The sequence below is a fragment of the Hyperolius riggenbachi genome, chromosome 1, assembly GCF_040937935.1.
Source record: "Hyperolius riggenbachi isolate aHypRig1 chromosome 1, aHypRig1.pri, whole genome shotgun sequence".
Lineage (NCBI taxonomy): Eukaryota > Metazoa > Chordata > Amphibia > Anura > Hyperoliidae > Hyperolius > Hyperolius riggenbachi.
This window is the reverse complement of record NC_090646.1, coordinates 129,384,036-129,402,629: the sequence shown is the minus strand read 5'-3', so window position 1 is coordinate 129,402,629 and position 18,594 is coordinate 129,384,036. Positions and strand designations below refer to the sequence as shown.

Below are 18,594 nucleotides of genomic sequence, written 5' to 3'. Positions count from 1 at the left end.
TTTCATTTAAACTGCTGCATATTTATCAAATGCTTCTGCTGAAGCAATTAGGTTTACTGCCAGGTCCATTGCTCTGTTTCTATTAGAGCCTTGTTGCTTAAAATATGGGATGGTAATATCTCATCCAAAAACAGGCTGTGTGGTGTCCCTTTTTTCAGGTGAATTGTTGTTTGGTCCAGAACTGGATTCAGCTTTGGAAAAAACATTGAATAAAAATAAAGTTTTGCTTAAGAAACAGAAGACTGTGGTAGCAATATTTTTCGTAAGCCAAGGAGTGATCAAAAGGATGCCTCTAAGGATCAAAGTAAAGGCAGGAGGTGGACTTTTGACAAGTCCAGGAAAGGGGGCTTTAAGTCTAAAGCTCTAGAGTCCCAGTCAGAATCCCAATGACTCGTGTCAGGCGGTGGGGGGAAGGCTAAGATACTTTCTCTTAGGTGGGCAAAAGTGTCAAAAAATCCATTTATTCGCCAGACAATAATGTTTGGTTTCCAAATAGTTTGCCCTTCCTCCACCATCGAGATTTGTGATCTCAAAGGCCCTAAGAGATCCCACTCTGGTTCCAGAGATTTTGAGCATATTGCAGAACATGCTAAGACAGAATTATTATTATTATTATTATTGGTTTATAAAGCGCCAACATATTCAGTGGAGCTGTACAAGGTAATGGAATTCATCCTGTGCCTGATTCTGCACCTAACAAACCTGAGTCGGTTTATGAAAAATTTTCGGATGGAATCAGTAAGGGAGTTATTGTTTCCAGAGGCCTTTATGGCATCTCTGGATCTAAGAGATGCATATTGGCATATGCCGATTCACCAAAAATCACAAAAATTCTTAAGTTTTGCAGTGAGAATAAATGGGATGGTAGAACACTACCAGTTTGTTTGCCTCCTGTTTGGGATCACTTCTGCCCCAAGAATGTTCACAAAAATTCTGGGAAAAGCATTAATTCCGTTAAGGGAACAATCGATTTTAATCATTCCGTATTTAGACGACTTGCTTATTCTAGGAAGTTCAGCAAAACAGCTGAAAATCCATTTGAATCTGGTATCGGAACATCTCCGATCCCTAGGTTGGATCATCAACCTGGAGAAGTCCTCTCTAATTCCAAGTCAGAGAACTCAGTTTCTGGTCATGCTAGTGGATTCAGTAAAACAGATGATTTTTCTTCCTCCCAAGAAGATTCTGAAGATAAGTTTGGCAGTGAAATCATTACAAGGGGAAGACAAAGTTTCCCTAAGAACGATTTTGTCGGTGTTTGGGTTAATGTCATCCACGATGGTGGCAGTTCCCTGGGCATTAGCGCATATCAGGAAGATACAGAGGTTCCTCCTAGAAAATTGGGACGGTCGTCCACAAACATTAGATTTCAAAGTCAAAATCCCTCAAACTGTGTGTCTCTGCAACGGTGGTTGGAGGAATCCTACCTTATGAAGGGCAGGCCTTGGAAGGGGCCTGTAGACAACGTAATAACTACGGATGCAAGCGCCTGGGGCTGAGGAGCTCATATAGCTCACAGAGCCTTTCAGGGGAAATGGACAAAATCAGTCTCAAAGGTTATCCAATTGAAAGGAATTAACAGTAGTAAGGCTGGCTTTATTTCAGGTGCAATCGATACTGTTGCAGTCCAATGTTCTGATCCAGTCGAACAATGTTACGGCAGTAGCGTTTATCAACAAACAGAGGCACGCGATTCCTGTTGTTGCAGGAGGAAGCGGAGGACATCTTGTCTTGGGCAGAAAAGAATGTGTCATCCTTGAGAGCTGTTCATCCCAAGGGAACACTCAATATACATGCAGACAAACTGAACAGAAGCAGGATTCTGTCATCAGAATGGTCTCTAAACAAGGAGGTGTTTTCGCAGACATCATAAAACGATGGGGAACACCGTCAATCGATCTGTTTGCAACAGAAGACAATACCCAGATTCAGATTTTTTTCTCTCTCAATCCAAGAGATCAAAGCAGGGGGGTGAATGCATTCATTCAAGAGTAGAACTTTCCACTTCTGTATGCATTTCCTCCTCTCAATTTGATTCCCGCGGTCATCAGCAAATGGAGAGGTTGTCAAAATTGGATGATTTTGATAGCACCTTGGTGACCGAGAAGGAGCTGGTTTTCAGCTCTCAGGTTAGCATCAGAAGACCCTTGGAGACTTCCTTGCAGGCCGGATCTACTGCTACAAGGGAACCTGTGGCATCCGCATCCAGGAAAATTGAATCGGTTAGTCTGGATCTTAAATTAGCCTTACTCAAAAAGTTGGGAGTATCTGAGAAGGCAGCCTCTACATTTGTTACTAGCTGTAAGGAAGTTACTAGGAGGATCTATCTGAAATACTGGAAGACTTTCCATCTTTGGTTATCTGGCTCTAAGTTTGATAGCTTGTCAGTCCCAGCAGTCCTGGTTTCTCCAGGACGGTTGGGATAAAAATATTTGTGAGTACGCTTAAGGTGCAGATTGCTACCTTATCTGCTTTTTCAGGTATCCCCTTGTCTTCCTCTCCAATACTGAGATTTCGGAAGGCTCTATCTAGGAAACTGCCAGTTTACAAGCCATACGTTTCTCCTTAGGATTTATCGTTAGTATTAGAGGGGCTGTCCAAAGGTCCTTTTGAGCCGTTAGGGGACAGTTCTTTTAAATTTTTTACATTAAAGACGGTATTTTTAGTAGCCATCACTACAGCCAGAAGGGTTAGTGAGCTACAGGCCTTGTCTATGAAAAGTCCTTATTTTCAGGATAGGTTAGTATTACAGACGGATCCAAAGTTTTGTCCAAAAGTTATGTCTAGGTTTCACAGGTCGCAGGATATTATTTTGCCTACCCTCTGTGAATCCAAGTTGTGGAAAAGAGAGGATTTTTCACTCATTAGATGTTAGAAGATGTGTTCTGGCATACTTGAACAGAGCTGCAGATGTCTGGAAGACCGATTCCTTATCTGTTTTATTTCAGGGAAAACTGTAGGTCAGATAGCTTCTAAATCTACTATAGCTAATTGGATTAGGTTAGCTATTATAGAAGCTTTCAGAGTTATGGGAAGTGAGGCTCCTGCTTCATTTAAAGCTCACTTTTCTAGAGCTAGGGCAGCTTCTTGGGCTAATAATGCAGGGGCTTCGCCTGAGCAAATATGTAAAGCAGCAACGTGGTCAAGCTTTTCTACGTTCATCTGTCATTACCGAATTGATGCAATGTCTGCACACGACCAGGCGGTTGGTAGAAACGTTCTCCAAGCATTGGTCCCACCCTGAGGTTGTATTACTTGTTAATCGTCTCACCTTTGCCCTGAAGGATTGTGGGGAAAAAGCAGAGTTAGTACCTGCTAACGATGTTTTCAACAATCCTTCAGGGCAACGATCCCACCCGGGTGTTAATTGTCTGTGTCTGATAGTTGCACGGTTATGGGTAGTGGAATGTTCACCTGTCGGGTACTTGGCTAAACGCACTGAGGGTGGACTAACCATGTGACTTTTTTATAGGGGAAGTGCTGTCTGTTCCTGTTCCTGGGAGGAGCTACGTCTCACCTTTGCCCTGAAGGATTGTTGAAAACATCGTTAGCAGGTACTAACTCTGCTTTTCCTAGGCTGGTCCAGAATGCTTGGTGTGTGATGAAGAATGTTCAAAACCTAGACCCCCAGGCTGTCCACACCATTGCAATCTACCATGTCACCCCCAGGACTGCCCACCATGTGTTCAGATGTTCAGGACCAAATGCCACTGCAAGATCAGCAATCTTTATATTGAGTGCATGTAAGAAATAAATGTATACATAGTTTGTTGAAGAATGTTCTAAACCCTCTCTTGTCTCTTGTTCTCTCTACTTACCCTGTCTTCTGTCTCTCGCTCTGCCTTTGTCTTTTACTTCTTGTCTCAGCACCTCTCTTGTTCTCTGTCTCTTCTCTCTCATTTGCTCCAGCTCACCTCCATCTTACCTCACTGTTCACCTCACCACCTTTTCCCTCTCTCTCTTTTTCCTCTCCTTTGCTCTCCTCCATTCCCTCCTCTGTCTCCTCCCTCTATCTCCCTCCTTCCCTCTTCCCCCTCCCCTCCATTCTCTTCCCCTCCCCTCCTTTCTCTCTTCCTCCTCCTCCTCCTCCTCTCTCTTTCCCCTATCTACACTCTCCTCCATTCTCTCTTCCCTATCCTCCCTCCCTTCCATTCTCTCTTCCCTATCCTCCCTCCCCTCCATTCTCTCTTCCCTATCCTCCCTCCCCTCCATTCTCTCTTCCCTATCCTCCCTCCCCTCCATTCTATCTTCCCTATCCTCCCTCCCCTTCATTCTCTCTTCCCTATCCTCCCTCCCCTCCATTCTCTCTTCCCTATCCTCCCTCCCCTCCATTCTCTCTTCCCTATCCTCCCTCCCCTCCATTCTCTCTTCCCTATCCTCCCTCCCCTCCATTCTCTCTTCCCTATCCTCCCTCCCCTCCATTCTCTCTTCTCTATCCTCCCTCCCCTCCATTATCTTTCCTCCCGTCTCTCCTCTTTCTCTTCCCTTTTCTTCCTCCCCTACTTGCTCTCTTTCCTCCCCTCCTCTCTCTCTTCCCTCGCCTTTAGGAACCCAGCTTTCTGATCCTGGCTTGAATTTGCTCATTGTTGTAAAATTATTTATAATGCACGGTCAAACTTGTGACCTTATTTAGCAATAGTTAGCTTGCAAGCTGTACAGTGTCTCAAATGTGAAATTTTGGGGAGGCATTTATTTTAATATATATGAGCTTTTTATAGGGCAGGGCGGTATCAATTTGCTTAACCAATTTAGGTTTGGTAGGAGGCTGTGGACCAAGCCACTTCGACACTATTACCCGCAGCACGAAGAACTTCCAACATAAACTCTCTAGTGGGTGCCTGGATACTTTCCACCTGAAACACTGCTGCAAGTGAGTCCAAGGTCTTAAGGATGGCTCATGATATGGTGTGGAATCTCTAGACACTTTCACTGTATGCTAATACAATCTATCTAGTTCTAATCAAATCTAGAAAATGTTGCAGCATTTACCTTTTGTATGTTTATCAGTTAGAAATACATGTCCGCTCAACCTCCAGGTTACTACTTGCTGTATCGCAGTGTAGAGTTTGGTCTTCTTCTAGGTGCCATAACCTCAATAGCAGAATTACTCAACAGTAAAACCAAAAGTCCGCTCAACACAGGCCACTTCAAATGCAACAATCCTTTATTAAGGCAGTCTGAACAAAATACAGACCTGGAGAGGCAGTGCAACTGAACAGCTGATGCGTTTCTGACCCTGCTGGGTCTTTAGTTGTAGCCTCAATAGCCTTAGTCATATGACCAGATTACCTTAAAGGACAACTCTTATGTGAAGAATGTGGAGGATGCCTTTTTGACAATACCAGTTGCCTAGCAACTCTGCTGATCTATTTGGATGAAGTATCTGAATAACACCAGAAACAAGTATGCAGCTAATTTTGTCAGATCTGACAGCGATGTCAGAAACACCTGATCTACTGCATGCTTGTTCAGGGTCTGTGGCTAAAAGTATTAGAGGCAGAGGATCTGCAGGATAGCCAAGCAGCTGGCATTGCTTAAAAGGAAATACATATGGCAGCCTCCATATCGCTCTTGCTTCAGTGGTCCTTTGATAAAGCATTGTTGCATTTGAAGAGACCAGTGTTGAGTGGACTTCTTGTTATAATATTTCTTAGTGTCCTTTGTTTGTGATCCCAGTGGTTGCTGGATCCCTGTATCCATGGTTACCTGTTTTGTGAGCCTACATGTTAGGTTGCTTAAAAGGAAATATGGTTGTTATGTTCAGAGGAATGTCTAGAGCTGTACACGCTGCTGGATGTTGGATGGCAGTTCATCATTCAGGCAATGAAGATGTTTTCTTTCTTTTAGAAAACTTACATTGGCTGGTGAAAAGGAAAAGAATGTTTTGACTTCATGCAAAAACCAGTGCCCAAAAGAGGTAAGAGTTAGTCTTGTGTCCTTGATTTCCCTGATTAGACTTTTTCATTAATTGTGACTTGGATACATTTTCCCGTACGAAAAGAACATTGTGGCCTGTGTGTAATGAGCTGTATTTATTATCTGGATTTGTTGGCTGGGTATGTGTAATAATTTACTTCCCAGGGCCCTTTTTTCGGGTTTACATGTCTGCCACAGACAGTAGAAGCTGCCATTTTGTAAACGAAACCAGAGTTAATGTAGTTTGGGGGACTGGTGGTGCCAATAGGGTCTGTCAATACAGTTTGGCATCTCTGATACTTTTTCTATTATTTTTTTTTTGTAATTCGAAAGTTAAAATTTAAGTCCATGTTTTATTAAAGGACCATTATCGCAAAATAAATGCATAAAATGTTTATTCTGGATTAACCCTCCTGGCGGTTTATTAAAATCCGCCAGGGGGCAGCACAGCCGGTTTTTTTTTATTTGTTTTTTTTATATCATGTAGCGAGACAAGGTCTCGCTACATGATAGCCGCTCAGCGGCATCCCCCCAGCACCTCCGATCGCTTCCGGTGATCGGAGATCAGGAGATCCCGTTCAAATAACGGGATCTCCTGGAGGGCTTCCCCCGTCGCCATGGCGACGAGCGGGATGACGTCACCGACGTCGTGACGTCAAAGGGGACTCCGATCCAACCCTCAGCGCTGCCTGGCACTGATTGGCCAGGCAGCGCACGGGGTCTGGGGGGGGGGGGGCAGCTGCAGCGCGACGGATAGCGGCGGATCGGCGGGGAGCGGCATCGATTGGACTGCACACGCAGCTAGCAAAGTGCTAGCTGCCTGTAGCAAAGAAAAAATTATGCAAATCGGCCCAGCGGGGCCTGAGCGGTGCCTTCCGGCGGCATAGCCCGAGCTCAGCTAGTGCTTACCGCCAGGAAGGTTAAAATGTATTACTGTTTTTTCTATCTTGCGGTTACTTACCATGGGCAGTAAAAGTCTAACAGACCTGACTGTTTTAAAATAGTCCATCACCTCGTGGGAGATGCTCAAGGTTTTCTTTATTTTCAACTACAGTGGAACCTTGGTTTGCAAGCTTAATATGTTCCGGAAACATGCTTGTAATCCAAAGCACTCTTATATCAAAGTGAATTTCCCCATAAGGGTTAATGGTAATTCAGTTAATTCTTTCCACAATTCAAAAACAGTTGTAGTACAATGGTATAAAATAAAAATGTATACAAGCCTTTCACTAGAACTAATAGAATCATTGCTGTCTGTTGGCTCGCCCCAACCTTTTTTTTGTGTGTGGCCTTAACAAGGAACTTATCCAATGACCGTTACTTTTGAGGATTTCATGGAAATGTGACTTTGCACAGTCTCTACACTGGCCCGTTCAGACTACAAAATGCGGACCGCAACGCATGCGGACCGCAACGCGTACGAACGCACGCATGTCCGCGTTCGTATGCGTTGCGTGGCTGATCCCATCACTGAAAAGTGAATGGGACAGCCGCGCGTTTTTGTAAAATCTGCGTGCAGCATGCGTTCCCGGACCGCACAGGTCCGGAACGCATGCTGTGTGAACATCAGACATTGCACTCTATGCAATGTCTGATGTCGTGCGTTTTGGCCACCTGCACGCGTTTCCAAAACGCGGCTGGAAACGCGTGCAGTGTGAACGGGCAATTAAGTACAATCCTGCAGCGCAAAAGGGAGAAGAACTATCGGCTCAGTTGTGATGATATGGCGCATGTATACTTTTTTTTTTTTTTTGCTTGTGTATCAAAACATTTCTTGTATATCAAGTCAAAATTTCCCAAAAATGTGTTTATTTTTATTTAAGTATTTATATAGCGCCGATGTATTATGCAGCACTGTACGGAGTAGAGGGGCTCACAGTCTAGTCCCTACCATAGTCATATGTCTATGTATGTACCGTGCAGAGCATGTATCATAGTCTAGGGCCAATTTTAGGGAGAAGCCGATTAACTTATCTTTATGTTTTGGGGATGAGGGAGGAAACCGGAGTGCCCAGAGGAAACACACACAGACACGGGGAGAACATACAAACTCTTTGCAGATTTTGACCTGGCTGGGATTTAAACCAGGGACCCAGCGCTGCAAGGCGAGAGCGCTAACCACTACGCCACCGTGCTGCCATAAATGTTTGCTTGTATTCCAAAGCGCTCTTAAATCAAGTTACTCTCAGTCCAAGGTTTTACTGTATAACTATACAGTAGTTACATCACTTCCTTTGAGATTGTTCAATAAATATTTAACCTTAATAAACAATTTGGCTCGCATTGTAAACCATGCTGTAGATTGTGGAACCTTGACACTCCTTTTCTAAAGTGTGACAAGACGCGCTTCTGGTGAGTGGGGCCACATAGGGGGAGTCTGATTACATCTTTCCCAAGGTGGTGGCACTACCCCCAGGAGTGCATACACGTGGTGCGGACTACAGCTTTATTGTGGCAATACTTTGCACTATGTGCATTTGTTTCTGAATGTTTACAGGGTTCTAACCTCTGTGAGGGTTATTGGAACGCAGTAATACCTGCTTACTTTCTAAAGCTTTAACAAGTATGTTATCAATATTGTAAATTAAATATCTTACCTTCAACATATGTTTTAAATAACGAAAGAAAAAAAATGGTTGTTTCTACCCCTGTTGACCTATTGGTTGATACCACATGAAGCAGGACCTGTGTTTGTGCTGAGCTGAGACTGTTGTATTTAGTAGATGTCACAGCTCAGTGCTGTGTGACCTTCCTGCCTTACTTGAGCTATTTTCAGGGAATCAATAAAAAAAAATACGTTTTGTGGCGTTGGATTAGAGAAAGTCAGATCTTCGCTAATACATTAGAAGGGAATCAGAGCGCTGTCAGGCAATTATGCAGCCATTATCTCTGCTTCTTTTTCAGCTGACATTTCAGAATCTGTATATTTAGATAACATTGTGCAGTTTATTGAAGGACAATATAAACTGTCACAGACATCATTTTTCTTACTAGAGGCACAAAATCTCTTACATTTTTAATCTTGTTCACCTCTGACAGCACAGATATTAAAAACTTGACTATCTACTGTTCAGGATTTCTTTCTTTTTTTTGTGTGTTGATTGTCGGCCAAAAAGTCAAATTCCATTTACCCAGTGCTCTGTGTTTATTATGCAGCCTGCAACCTTACCCTGCATTGCAAGCATTCCAATATAATCAGAAAGGTGTCTGCTATAATAAATAATATCTCTGTCAGCCTGGCTTTCTTTGGTACATTGCTGACAAGAAGGAAGCTTGTCATCTCCCCACCCACATTCCTGCTCCTTACTGATTAGCTGAGGGCAGCTCAGTGTGACATGAGGCTGAGAAGAGAGAAACTGCTGAACTATGATCTATACTGTGCTCACATGTATTTACAAACCAAGCTAGATATGACAGTGCAGTTTCTTGGAGAAAAAAAGAGTAAGGGAGGAAATTACATCAGGATTGCCTTCAGTCAGAAGAAGTAAAAATGGAAAATGCTAGGAACAGTTTTCTCTTTTTTTGCTATATGTAAGTAGAAAACGTATTTATCTACTTATATATGTCATTTTTTTCCCCTCGGATAGTATGGCTGTCCCTGCTGCTTTAGGAAAAACAGTTTAATGGCAAAATGTCGTCACAGTACGTTTTCCACTGGTTTCATGAATGTCTACTTGCTCTATATGAAATAAAAACGGGGTTGCTACAGCTGGCTTTTGTCAGAGGTGGGCATCCTAGAATCAAATGTGCTGTGTAGTATTAATGTGTATTTACATAGCACCAACATTTTCCTCAGTGCTTTACAGAGTACAGTCATGTCACTCAGGAGGAAGTTAATATGTTACTTTGGGCTTAAAACGCACCTAAACTCAGAACTTCCACTCTCCTCTAAAAGAAAACCGCATAATAACTTTTAAAGAAAAATATTTATTTGTTACAACTTACCGGAAGCTTATGCTGGGAACACACGTTTTGGTTTTGCGGTAGAATCATTCCAATAGATGCCTTCGATAGATAAATTCCGTCATGTCTGATTCTACGCTCGATTGTTTTCAGCTCAATTTCTCACAGAAGTGAATGGATAAAAGATATGAAAAACGAGCAGAAGATAAGAGAATCGAGCAGAGAATCGATTGCGCAGAGAATCGACCGCAAAAAACGTAGTGTTTACATATTAGCACGGAACAAAGGCACAGCTCAGACAGCTGACGGCCCTGATTTAGGGCCCGTTCAGATCACAAATACGGATGGCCATGCGTGCGGAACGCGTGCGGACCGCAACGCGTACGAACGCATGGCCATCCGCGTTTGTGTGCGTTGCGTGGCTGATCCCACGGGACAGCCACGCGTTTTGTCAAAATCTGCGTGCAGCATGCGTTCCCGGACCGCACAGGTCCGGAACGCATGCAGTGTGAACATCAGACAGTGCACTCTATGCACTGTCTGATGTCATGCATGTCGGTCTCCTGCACGCGTTTCCAAAACGCGGCTGGAAACGCGTGCAGTGTGAACGGGCCCAAACACTTTCTGATTACTTGCTGATAAGGCCTACTTAAAGGGACAACTATCAAAGTTAACTAAAATTCTAAATGCCACATATATTTTCAGTAATTACTAGCAAGTAACAATACAGAGGCTTTTATTTATTTTTTTTATGTGAAGAAAAAAGGGCATTTACAGAGAACAGTTTTCACTGGGGGCATTACTATGGAGGACTGTGTCCAGCATATCCAGCATATAGAAAAAGTCCTCAATGGCTATAATCCTGTGACTTGAATGTCTTCAGAATGATAGAAAGCAGAAATATAGCATCAAATAGTGTGTAAATAACTCATCAGCTGTTCCTGTGTCTCTCTGCCTCACGTAGTGTAAAGAAAACAGAGACTACAGACAGGAAGTTCTTATTCTGAATGGTGGGTGTAAGCATGCAATTACAGGAATAAAGTACAGGTCCTACAGGTGCTTCTCTTCAGATCCTTTCTCTGTAGATGAAAGATCTCTCAGCTGTTCTCATATGATCTGTGAAAAAACAGTATGTGTGTGGACAGGGCAGAAACAAACAGTAAATCATTTCTCTGACAGAGAGGTGGTACCTATCTACATGGTACAGCTCTGACCTTGACGCCGACTTTTGTTACAAAAAGCTGATGCACAAGGTATTCCTTTCACACAGGCTGTGATAAGAGACTTCTGAAAATCTTTCTATTGTTGCTGGCTAAAATCTCTATAGGTATGTGGGGCTTACAGAATGACAGTTTCTTTGAAAGTTCCTCTTTAAGGTAGCCATTCATCTATCTGTGATGAGCAGATTTGACAAAGAGACAAATCTCTCTCCGATTGAATCTGATTAGAGAGAGATCAGTCGGCTGCCCCATACACCACATGCTGATTCCTGATCATGCTGAAATCGATCCGGAATTGGCCTTGTGATGCCACATCCGCTGCCTTGCTGGCCCAACGCTGCCCCTCTAATTGCAATGGAAACAGAGGCGCCAGCAGAGTAAAAATTGATCATAGGTAAAAACAGATAAAAGTTGGGGGGCAAGGGTGGACTTACCTCCCCAAAACCAAACACAACCACTATGTATGGTTTAAACAAGATTCAATTTGAAGTCCAGAACAAATGCAACACGTTTTGCGGGTCTCTAACCCGCTTCCTCAGGCAATAATAAAGATAGGAGTAACTCAGAAGTTGTGTAGCCAAGTACTGCCCCTCTAATGTTCAATTTGCCGTCCCCCCCCCCCCCCCCCTCCAAAGTCCACCACTCCCGGTGCCCACTGCACTATACATTAACTGTCTGTGGCTGCTGCTTGCTCTGGGCTCCTTCCTCCGTCCATGTATGTGCCCCAAGTGGCTGTTGGAGTAAAGTGGAAATGGGGCCTAAAGCCTCTTGCGCTATATGCTGAAAAAATGATGTATTTTATCTTTCCATAGTAGTGCATTGTAAAAAAAGTTTTGTTAAAATGTGTATAGTGTGAACCGAGCAATAGGAAAACATGGAATTTACTATGAAAATCAGTTTTCTTTCAGTTATAACTGAGAGCAACTGATATAGGGCTTGATTCACTAAAGCGTGCTAAGTGTTAGCAGGCCAGTGAAAAGCCCCTTAGCACATGCAAAGTGCCGTCGCATGCGCTAATATGCGCACAAAGTTTAGCGCTGTGCGTAAAACGTTGCACTGCAAAATAGCCTGATAAGCGTACTTTGCACGCGGATGGTGCAACGTTTCACGCGCACCAAATAGCACACGATCAGTAACCGCTTTGCCCGTGCAAACTACTTAGCAACCTAGTTTTCATGTGCAAAGCTTTTAGGCGTGCTAACTGTGTTAGCGCGCTTTAATGAATCAAGCCCATAGTGTTAAATGACCCCAGGACACCATTTAGTTACAAAATGGCTTTAGTGATGAATGTTGTACAGGATTTTGTTCTGAAGTGGAATATACAAGATACAAGATGGATTTATTCGCCAAGCACGGTGGTGCCGTACTCAGAATTGCTTGTGGTACACATGGCTTAGGCAAAGTACACAATACAACAGTTAAACATGTTACATATACAGCCAGATTACATATGTTGACAACATTAACAGAACATTTGCATGATTACACATACACAGCATTAACGGTACGATAACATCTAACTAATGGAGTGTGTTCGAGATTCAGAAGGGAGGGCAAAGGAGCAGCTCCTATGGCACGCGTGCTGATAGCAGACTAGGAGGAAAGAATCAGGGGTCGGTGTTGTTGAGTAGTAGAACTGCCTGGGGGAAGAAGGAGTTCCTGCGCCTGGTGGCCTTGGAAGGGATAGTTCGGAAACGCCGACCAAATCGGAGGAGCTCAAAGAAGAGGCTGCCAGGGTGGGAGGGGTCACTAGAGATCTTGGTTGCCCTCTTCCTCATCCTAGCCGTGTGGAGGAGATCAAGAGGTGGCAGGGGCAAACCGATGATCTTTTCTGCTTCACTAATGATTCTTTGCAGTTTGTGTCTGTCACTGGCCGTTGCGTAGGCATACCAGACGATGACTAAGAAGCAAAGTATGGACTCCGTGGTAGCTGTGTAGAAGCTGGTCAGCAGCTCCCGAGGCATGCCAAATTTTTTAAGTTGGCGCAGGAAGAATAGCCTCTGCTGTGCCTTCTTTTGAATTTTGATGGTGTTTATACCTTTTAAGTATTACATGCCAGGGATGAGCGGAATGACCAGACCCGAACACATCTGCCCAGCTGCTATTTTAGCTGGCCAAGGTAATATTGCATAACCGCAAGGTACAGCAAAATCTTTTCATATGAATCCAATTGTTACCATTTTTCTCTACTGAGATCACAAAGAACCATATTTTTTTTTTGTTCTGGGTCCCCATATGGGGAAAATCATCACAGGAACTACCGACTCTGTTATTTATAAGAGGCTAACGTATGTGCGGAGGAATGTAAATACTTCATCAGTCAGCCACACAGATTAACCTAAAATTCTTTCTCACATACATTGTCAGAAGGTGGATATGCTGTGGGAAGAATGTACTCATACTCTGCCTGAAAGCTATGTGCCTCAATACAATATGTTATTATTGTATGTTAACACTACATGGGGACCTGTAAAATTACTTTTATTTCTCCTTAAAGGACTACTGTAGGGGGGGGGGGGGGAGGTGGAGAGAGTTGAACTTACCTGGGGCTTCTAATGGTCCCCTGCAGACGTCCTGTGCCCGTGCAGCCACTCACCGATGCTCCGGACCCCGCCTCCGGTTCACTTCTGAAATTTCTGACTTTAAAGTCAAAAAACCACTGCGCCTGCGCGACCATGTCCTCGCTCCCACTGATGTCACCAGGAGTGTACTGTGCAGACGCAGACTGTACTGGGCCTGCGCAATACACTCCTGGTGATGTTAGCGGGAGCAAGGGCGCAGGCGCAGTGGTTTTCCGACTTTAAAGAGACTCCGTAACAAAAATTGCATCCTGTTTTTTATCATCCTACAAGTTCCAAAAGCTATTCTAATGTGTTCTGGCTTACTGCAGCACGTTCTACTATCACAGTCTCTGTAATAAATCAACTTATCTCTCTCTTGTCAGACTTGTCAGCCTGTGTCTGGAAGGCTGCCAAGTTCTTCAGTGTTCTGGTTCTACTATGAACTCCCCCTTCCAGGACCCTCTCTGCACTATTTAGATTAGGGCAGCTTCTCTCTCATCTTTTACAAGCTGGATAAATCCTCCTCTGAGCTGGCTGGGCTTTCACATACTGAAGAATTACAGACAAGGGCAAAGGTGTTTGCAGGAAGAAATGAGCAGCCTGAAACTTCAGTGCATGAGAGATGCAGGGGGAAAGAAACACACAAATGATCTCTTGAGATTCAAAAGGAAGGGTGTATACAGCCTGCTTGTGTATGGATGTATTTTCTATGTGTGGACATACTGTACATCAACCTACTTCCTGTTTTGGTGGCCATTTTGTTTGTTTACAAACAAACTTTTAAAAACTGTTTTTAACCACTTTTAATGCGGCGAGGAGCGGCGAAATTGTGACAGAGGGTAATAGGAGATGTCCCCTAACGCACTGGTATGTTTACTTTTGTGCGATTTTAACAATACAGATTCTCTTTAAGGTGGAGTGACCTTTACCAGGCTGCAGTCCTGATACCAAGTAGATGTTGTGTAACGCCTGACAGTGCTTTATATCTGGTGAGCATTGTGTATAAGGGGGTGCATGATTTGTTCACCCTCACAATCGCAGCTCACAGCAAGGTTTTGCAATCTTGAAAGACATGGTGGTTGGTGGTGGCAAATAAGTTATATGTTAACTAGTTAAGGACCGCAGTGATTGAAATCAACGCCCTGTTTTGGTGGTTACATGGCTGGCAGGGCGTAGATTTCAATCAGCTGCCACTGCGCGCATCCACCGCTTTCGTTGCTCCTGCCGATCTTGCCGCTGAATCCCCACCATCTCCCGTCCCAGCTCACTTGCTGTGCCTTTCTCTATGACGGCAGAGCCCTGTGAGCGGGTCAGGAGCCAATTTCATTCATCTGTCTTTCAATGTAAGCAACTCCCATTGGCTTACATTGAAAGAAAGTGTTAGGAGCCAATGAAAGCTGCTCCTGACCGGCTCACAGGAACTCTGCCGTCATAGAGAAGGCAATGTGGGTGGCCCAGGTTCCCGACGTGCGGCAGCGAGGACGATTGCGGCGGGTATGTGAGGCGATTTGTCGTTATCCGTCTGGATTCCGGCGTTTTTGTACCAGCGGTCTCTGGTCCTTAAGGGGGTTGAGACCGCTGGTACTTAAGTGGTTAATGCACAACCTTGAGCCTGTTTATTGCAGGTATATAGGATGGATATTAGAAGAGTGCTGCATTTACTAAACCCACCACTTGCTGCGCAGCAGAGGTTCTATGTTTGAGCTTATGGTGCCCATACACGGTACAATAAAGACATTCGATTTTCCTGTTTACTCTCCAAAACCGATCGAACGAAAGTCGAAAATAATTTTTTCCATCAAAAAACAACTGATTATCCTGTTTTATTGATAAAAATCCAGTTGGACATGTTGGAAAAATCTTTATATTCTATCATTTTTTCCGGATTTTCTGTATGGTACCTCAAAAACAACTATGCAATCTCAATCGAACGGAATAATCGAGCACAATTATCTGATCGAAAAAAATGAAAAAATTGTACCATGTATGGGCACTATTAGATAAAACTTTAATAGATTAAATGAAAAAGTATCTCCTGACAGAAAACTCCAGAAAAAGTTGATTGAATAGGAGCCCTCTGTGTCTAAAATAAAATACATGAAAATGGCTGTTACTGGCCAGATGACCCTCATATATGAATTACCTGGAGATCATCCTTAATATTAGGTAAATTCCAACAAGTGTGGACTGAACGTGTAACGTGTAGCCTAACAAAGTATTTTGCTATTTGGACATCTAAAAGCCTCCCTAGGTGATCCTGCTAAGATCATTACTATAGTGAAGTGACGGCTCATGTTAGAGCGAGCCTTTTCCTCCGAGGGCACATGCCTTTAGGAAGAGAACCTGAAAGCCTGAGAAAATGTTCAGACTGGAATCCCTGATGAGAGAATTTATTGTCGTTCGGAAATAAAGCGGAATGTGAAAAGAGATCAGTCACCTGCAATTAGCTCAAGTTCTGTTGGCATGGATGTAATAGCACGTTGCTGGTGATTTGGTGTGTTTCCGTGGTTTCCTTGTGGGATTGATATGGTTATTCATGGCCAGAAATTAGCTGTTTTCTTGGCTGCGTCGAGGTGTTTTTCTAGTGTCTGTGGCTTCATAGAAGTGTTGTTTCATATTGCAGGCCTGTAGCCGGTCTCTGTATAGTGCTGTGTGCGCTGCCTAGAAGGTCTGCAAGCATTTACAACGCTCAGCTTCTTTCCTTTGACTTTTCACATGGTGTAATTTGATGGTTGCAGCTAGATTTCCTGTGGAAGGAAGCCCGCAGAAGCACAGATAGGAGGGTGTATTAATGTAATCACTCAAAGACTACATTTCCATCTGCTTCTGGAACACTATGAAAGTATGGCTTTACTATCACTTTAACAGGAACTGACTAATATAGAACACATGATTCATTTATATATAAATTGTGCTGACACTGTGTCATTTGAAACTCTTGTTGTAACTATGGAATAATAGTAAGGATGGGAGGGGAGGGCGTTGTGTACTGAGGTGTTTAGATGCAGTATGCTGTGCATTTGTACGGTGTAGTTCATGTCAGTTTTTTTTGACCCCTTCTAAACCTTAAAGAGGGACTACAGTGAAAATAACATAATGAATAAAAATGCTTATATTTTACAATATTCATTTATAGATTATTTGGTCAGTGTTTGTCCTTTGTAAAATCTTTCCTCTCCTCAATTTACATACTGAAATGTATCTCTGGTGGTGACATCTTTAGTTCTGCCAGGTGATCTGTACGGAATGTTCATTACTGAGAGCTCTATGCACAGGGGGAGATATTGCTTCCTTGGCAGTTGGAAAAAAAGCTGTTATTTTTCCAGTAACCCTCCAGGACAGGTAAACTATGAGATTTGACCCCTCCCAGGAAACAGGAAACACCCACTTGGTCTCTCTATAAGTTTAGACCCATCGCAGGTGTCCGGCAGTATGGATGTTTCCTGTTCCCTGGAACAGGTTTCTCTGTAGTAGTGTCTGAGTCCTGGAGAGCCTGGGTGGCTTAAGGGCTGGTTGGACACGCTGCCGGGATGAAGAAATCTCAATCTGCGAGGCAATGAGGCTGCTGGGTCTGTTAACATCCTCTGCTCCAGCAATCCAGTGGGCAATGCTCCACTAGAGAATTCTACAAATGTGGATTTTAAAAAATTGGGGAAAGACAATATTAGATGTTAGACGACATTGTGAAAATATCAGAACAAGTGAAATTATCTCTACAATGGTGGTTGAACAAACAGGTCCTATCTCAGGGAAAACTGTGTCAGTTTCCAACAGAAATAGTGCAGACGACGGATGCAAGCATGTTAGGTTGGGGAGCACATGTACAAGGCTTCGAAACACAAGGTCTTTGGGATCAGCATTTGAGAATTCAGTCCTCAAATTACAGAGAAATTATGGCAGTGAAATTATCTCTAATTGCAGCAATGCATTTACTAAAAAAAATCATGTTCAGTTGAGAACAGACAATGCAACAGTGGTGGCCTACATGAACCATCAGGGGGGGAACAAAATGGTTCAAGTTACTAAACTTAGCATTAGAGATTCTAATGTTAGCAGAAGAAAATCTGAAGTCATTGACAGCTGTTTATCTAAAGGGATCAATGAACAATCTAGCAGATTTCCTCAGTCGGACTCAAACTTCGAACGTGGAGTGGACTTTGAATATAGATGTATTCAGGTGGCTAACCCAAATGTGGGGAATACCAGATGTAGATTTGTTCGCAAACGGGGAATGCGAAATGCAAAATGTTCTTCTCACTGAATGTGTTGGACCACCCAGCGGCGGTAGACGCTCTAGCACAGAAGTGGAAGTTCAGGCTTGCATACGCATTTCCACCTCTGAACAATACTGCTTCTTGTTCTCAGGAAGATAATGAATTCAGAGACAACGGTTATTCTAATTCCACCCAATTGGGACAAAAGATCGTGGTTTCCACTAATGTTGAAAAGGAAGATTGCAGGACCGATATTGTTACCAATGGTGGACAATCTAATCACAGTTCAAGGGAAGAACATTCCTCAAGTGATAAATTGGAATCTAGCGGCTTGGCTAGTGAAAGGTCTATCTTTAGGGGAAAAGGACTATCAAACAGAATGATTGAAACTTTACTGAATAGTCGGAAGTTGAACATCCATAAAATTTATATGAAATACTGGAAAACTTATAAGTCTTCTGAAATGGGTACAATTTAGGAGTTTTTACAAAACGGTGTTGATAATGGTTTGGCTCTAAGCACTATTAGAGTTCAGATTTCTGCGTTATCGTTTTTTTAGACAAGCGGTTAGCCTAGCAGCTCCAGCACTGAGTCTGACTGTCACATTGACTAAAATCAAAATACAAGCTAGTTAACTAAAAAACAATAAAATACTGGTGTAATGCAAGTGTTTAGGCGCAAAAACGTTAGGTTTAACTCAGTAATACAGCATTTGCTTAGCCAACAGCACTTGAGATGTCTCTCAGTGAGCAGTCACAAGCAAGGACGAGATTCTCATCA

General features: G+C 43.3%; 1 protein-coding gene across 2 annotated transcripts in view; it reads left to right on the top strand.

Annotated features, from left to right (window-relative positions):
- Nucleotides 1–18,594, top strand: part of NFXL1 (nuclear transcription factor, X-box binding like 1) — a 123,113-nt gene that overhangs the window by 81,553 nt on the left and 22,966 nt on the right. For both annotated transcript variants that reach the window (XM_068278535.1, XM_068278534.1), the window contains 2 exons: nucleotides 3,577–3,743; nucleotides 5,848–5,917. In XM_068278535.1, coding sequence (XP_068134636.1) covers nucleotides 3,577–3,743; nucleotides 5,848–5,917 — 237 coding nt within the window. The remainder of the gene's footprint in view (nucleotides 1–3,576; nucleotides 3,744–5,847; nucleotides 5,918–18,594) is intronic.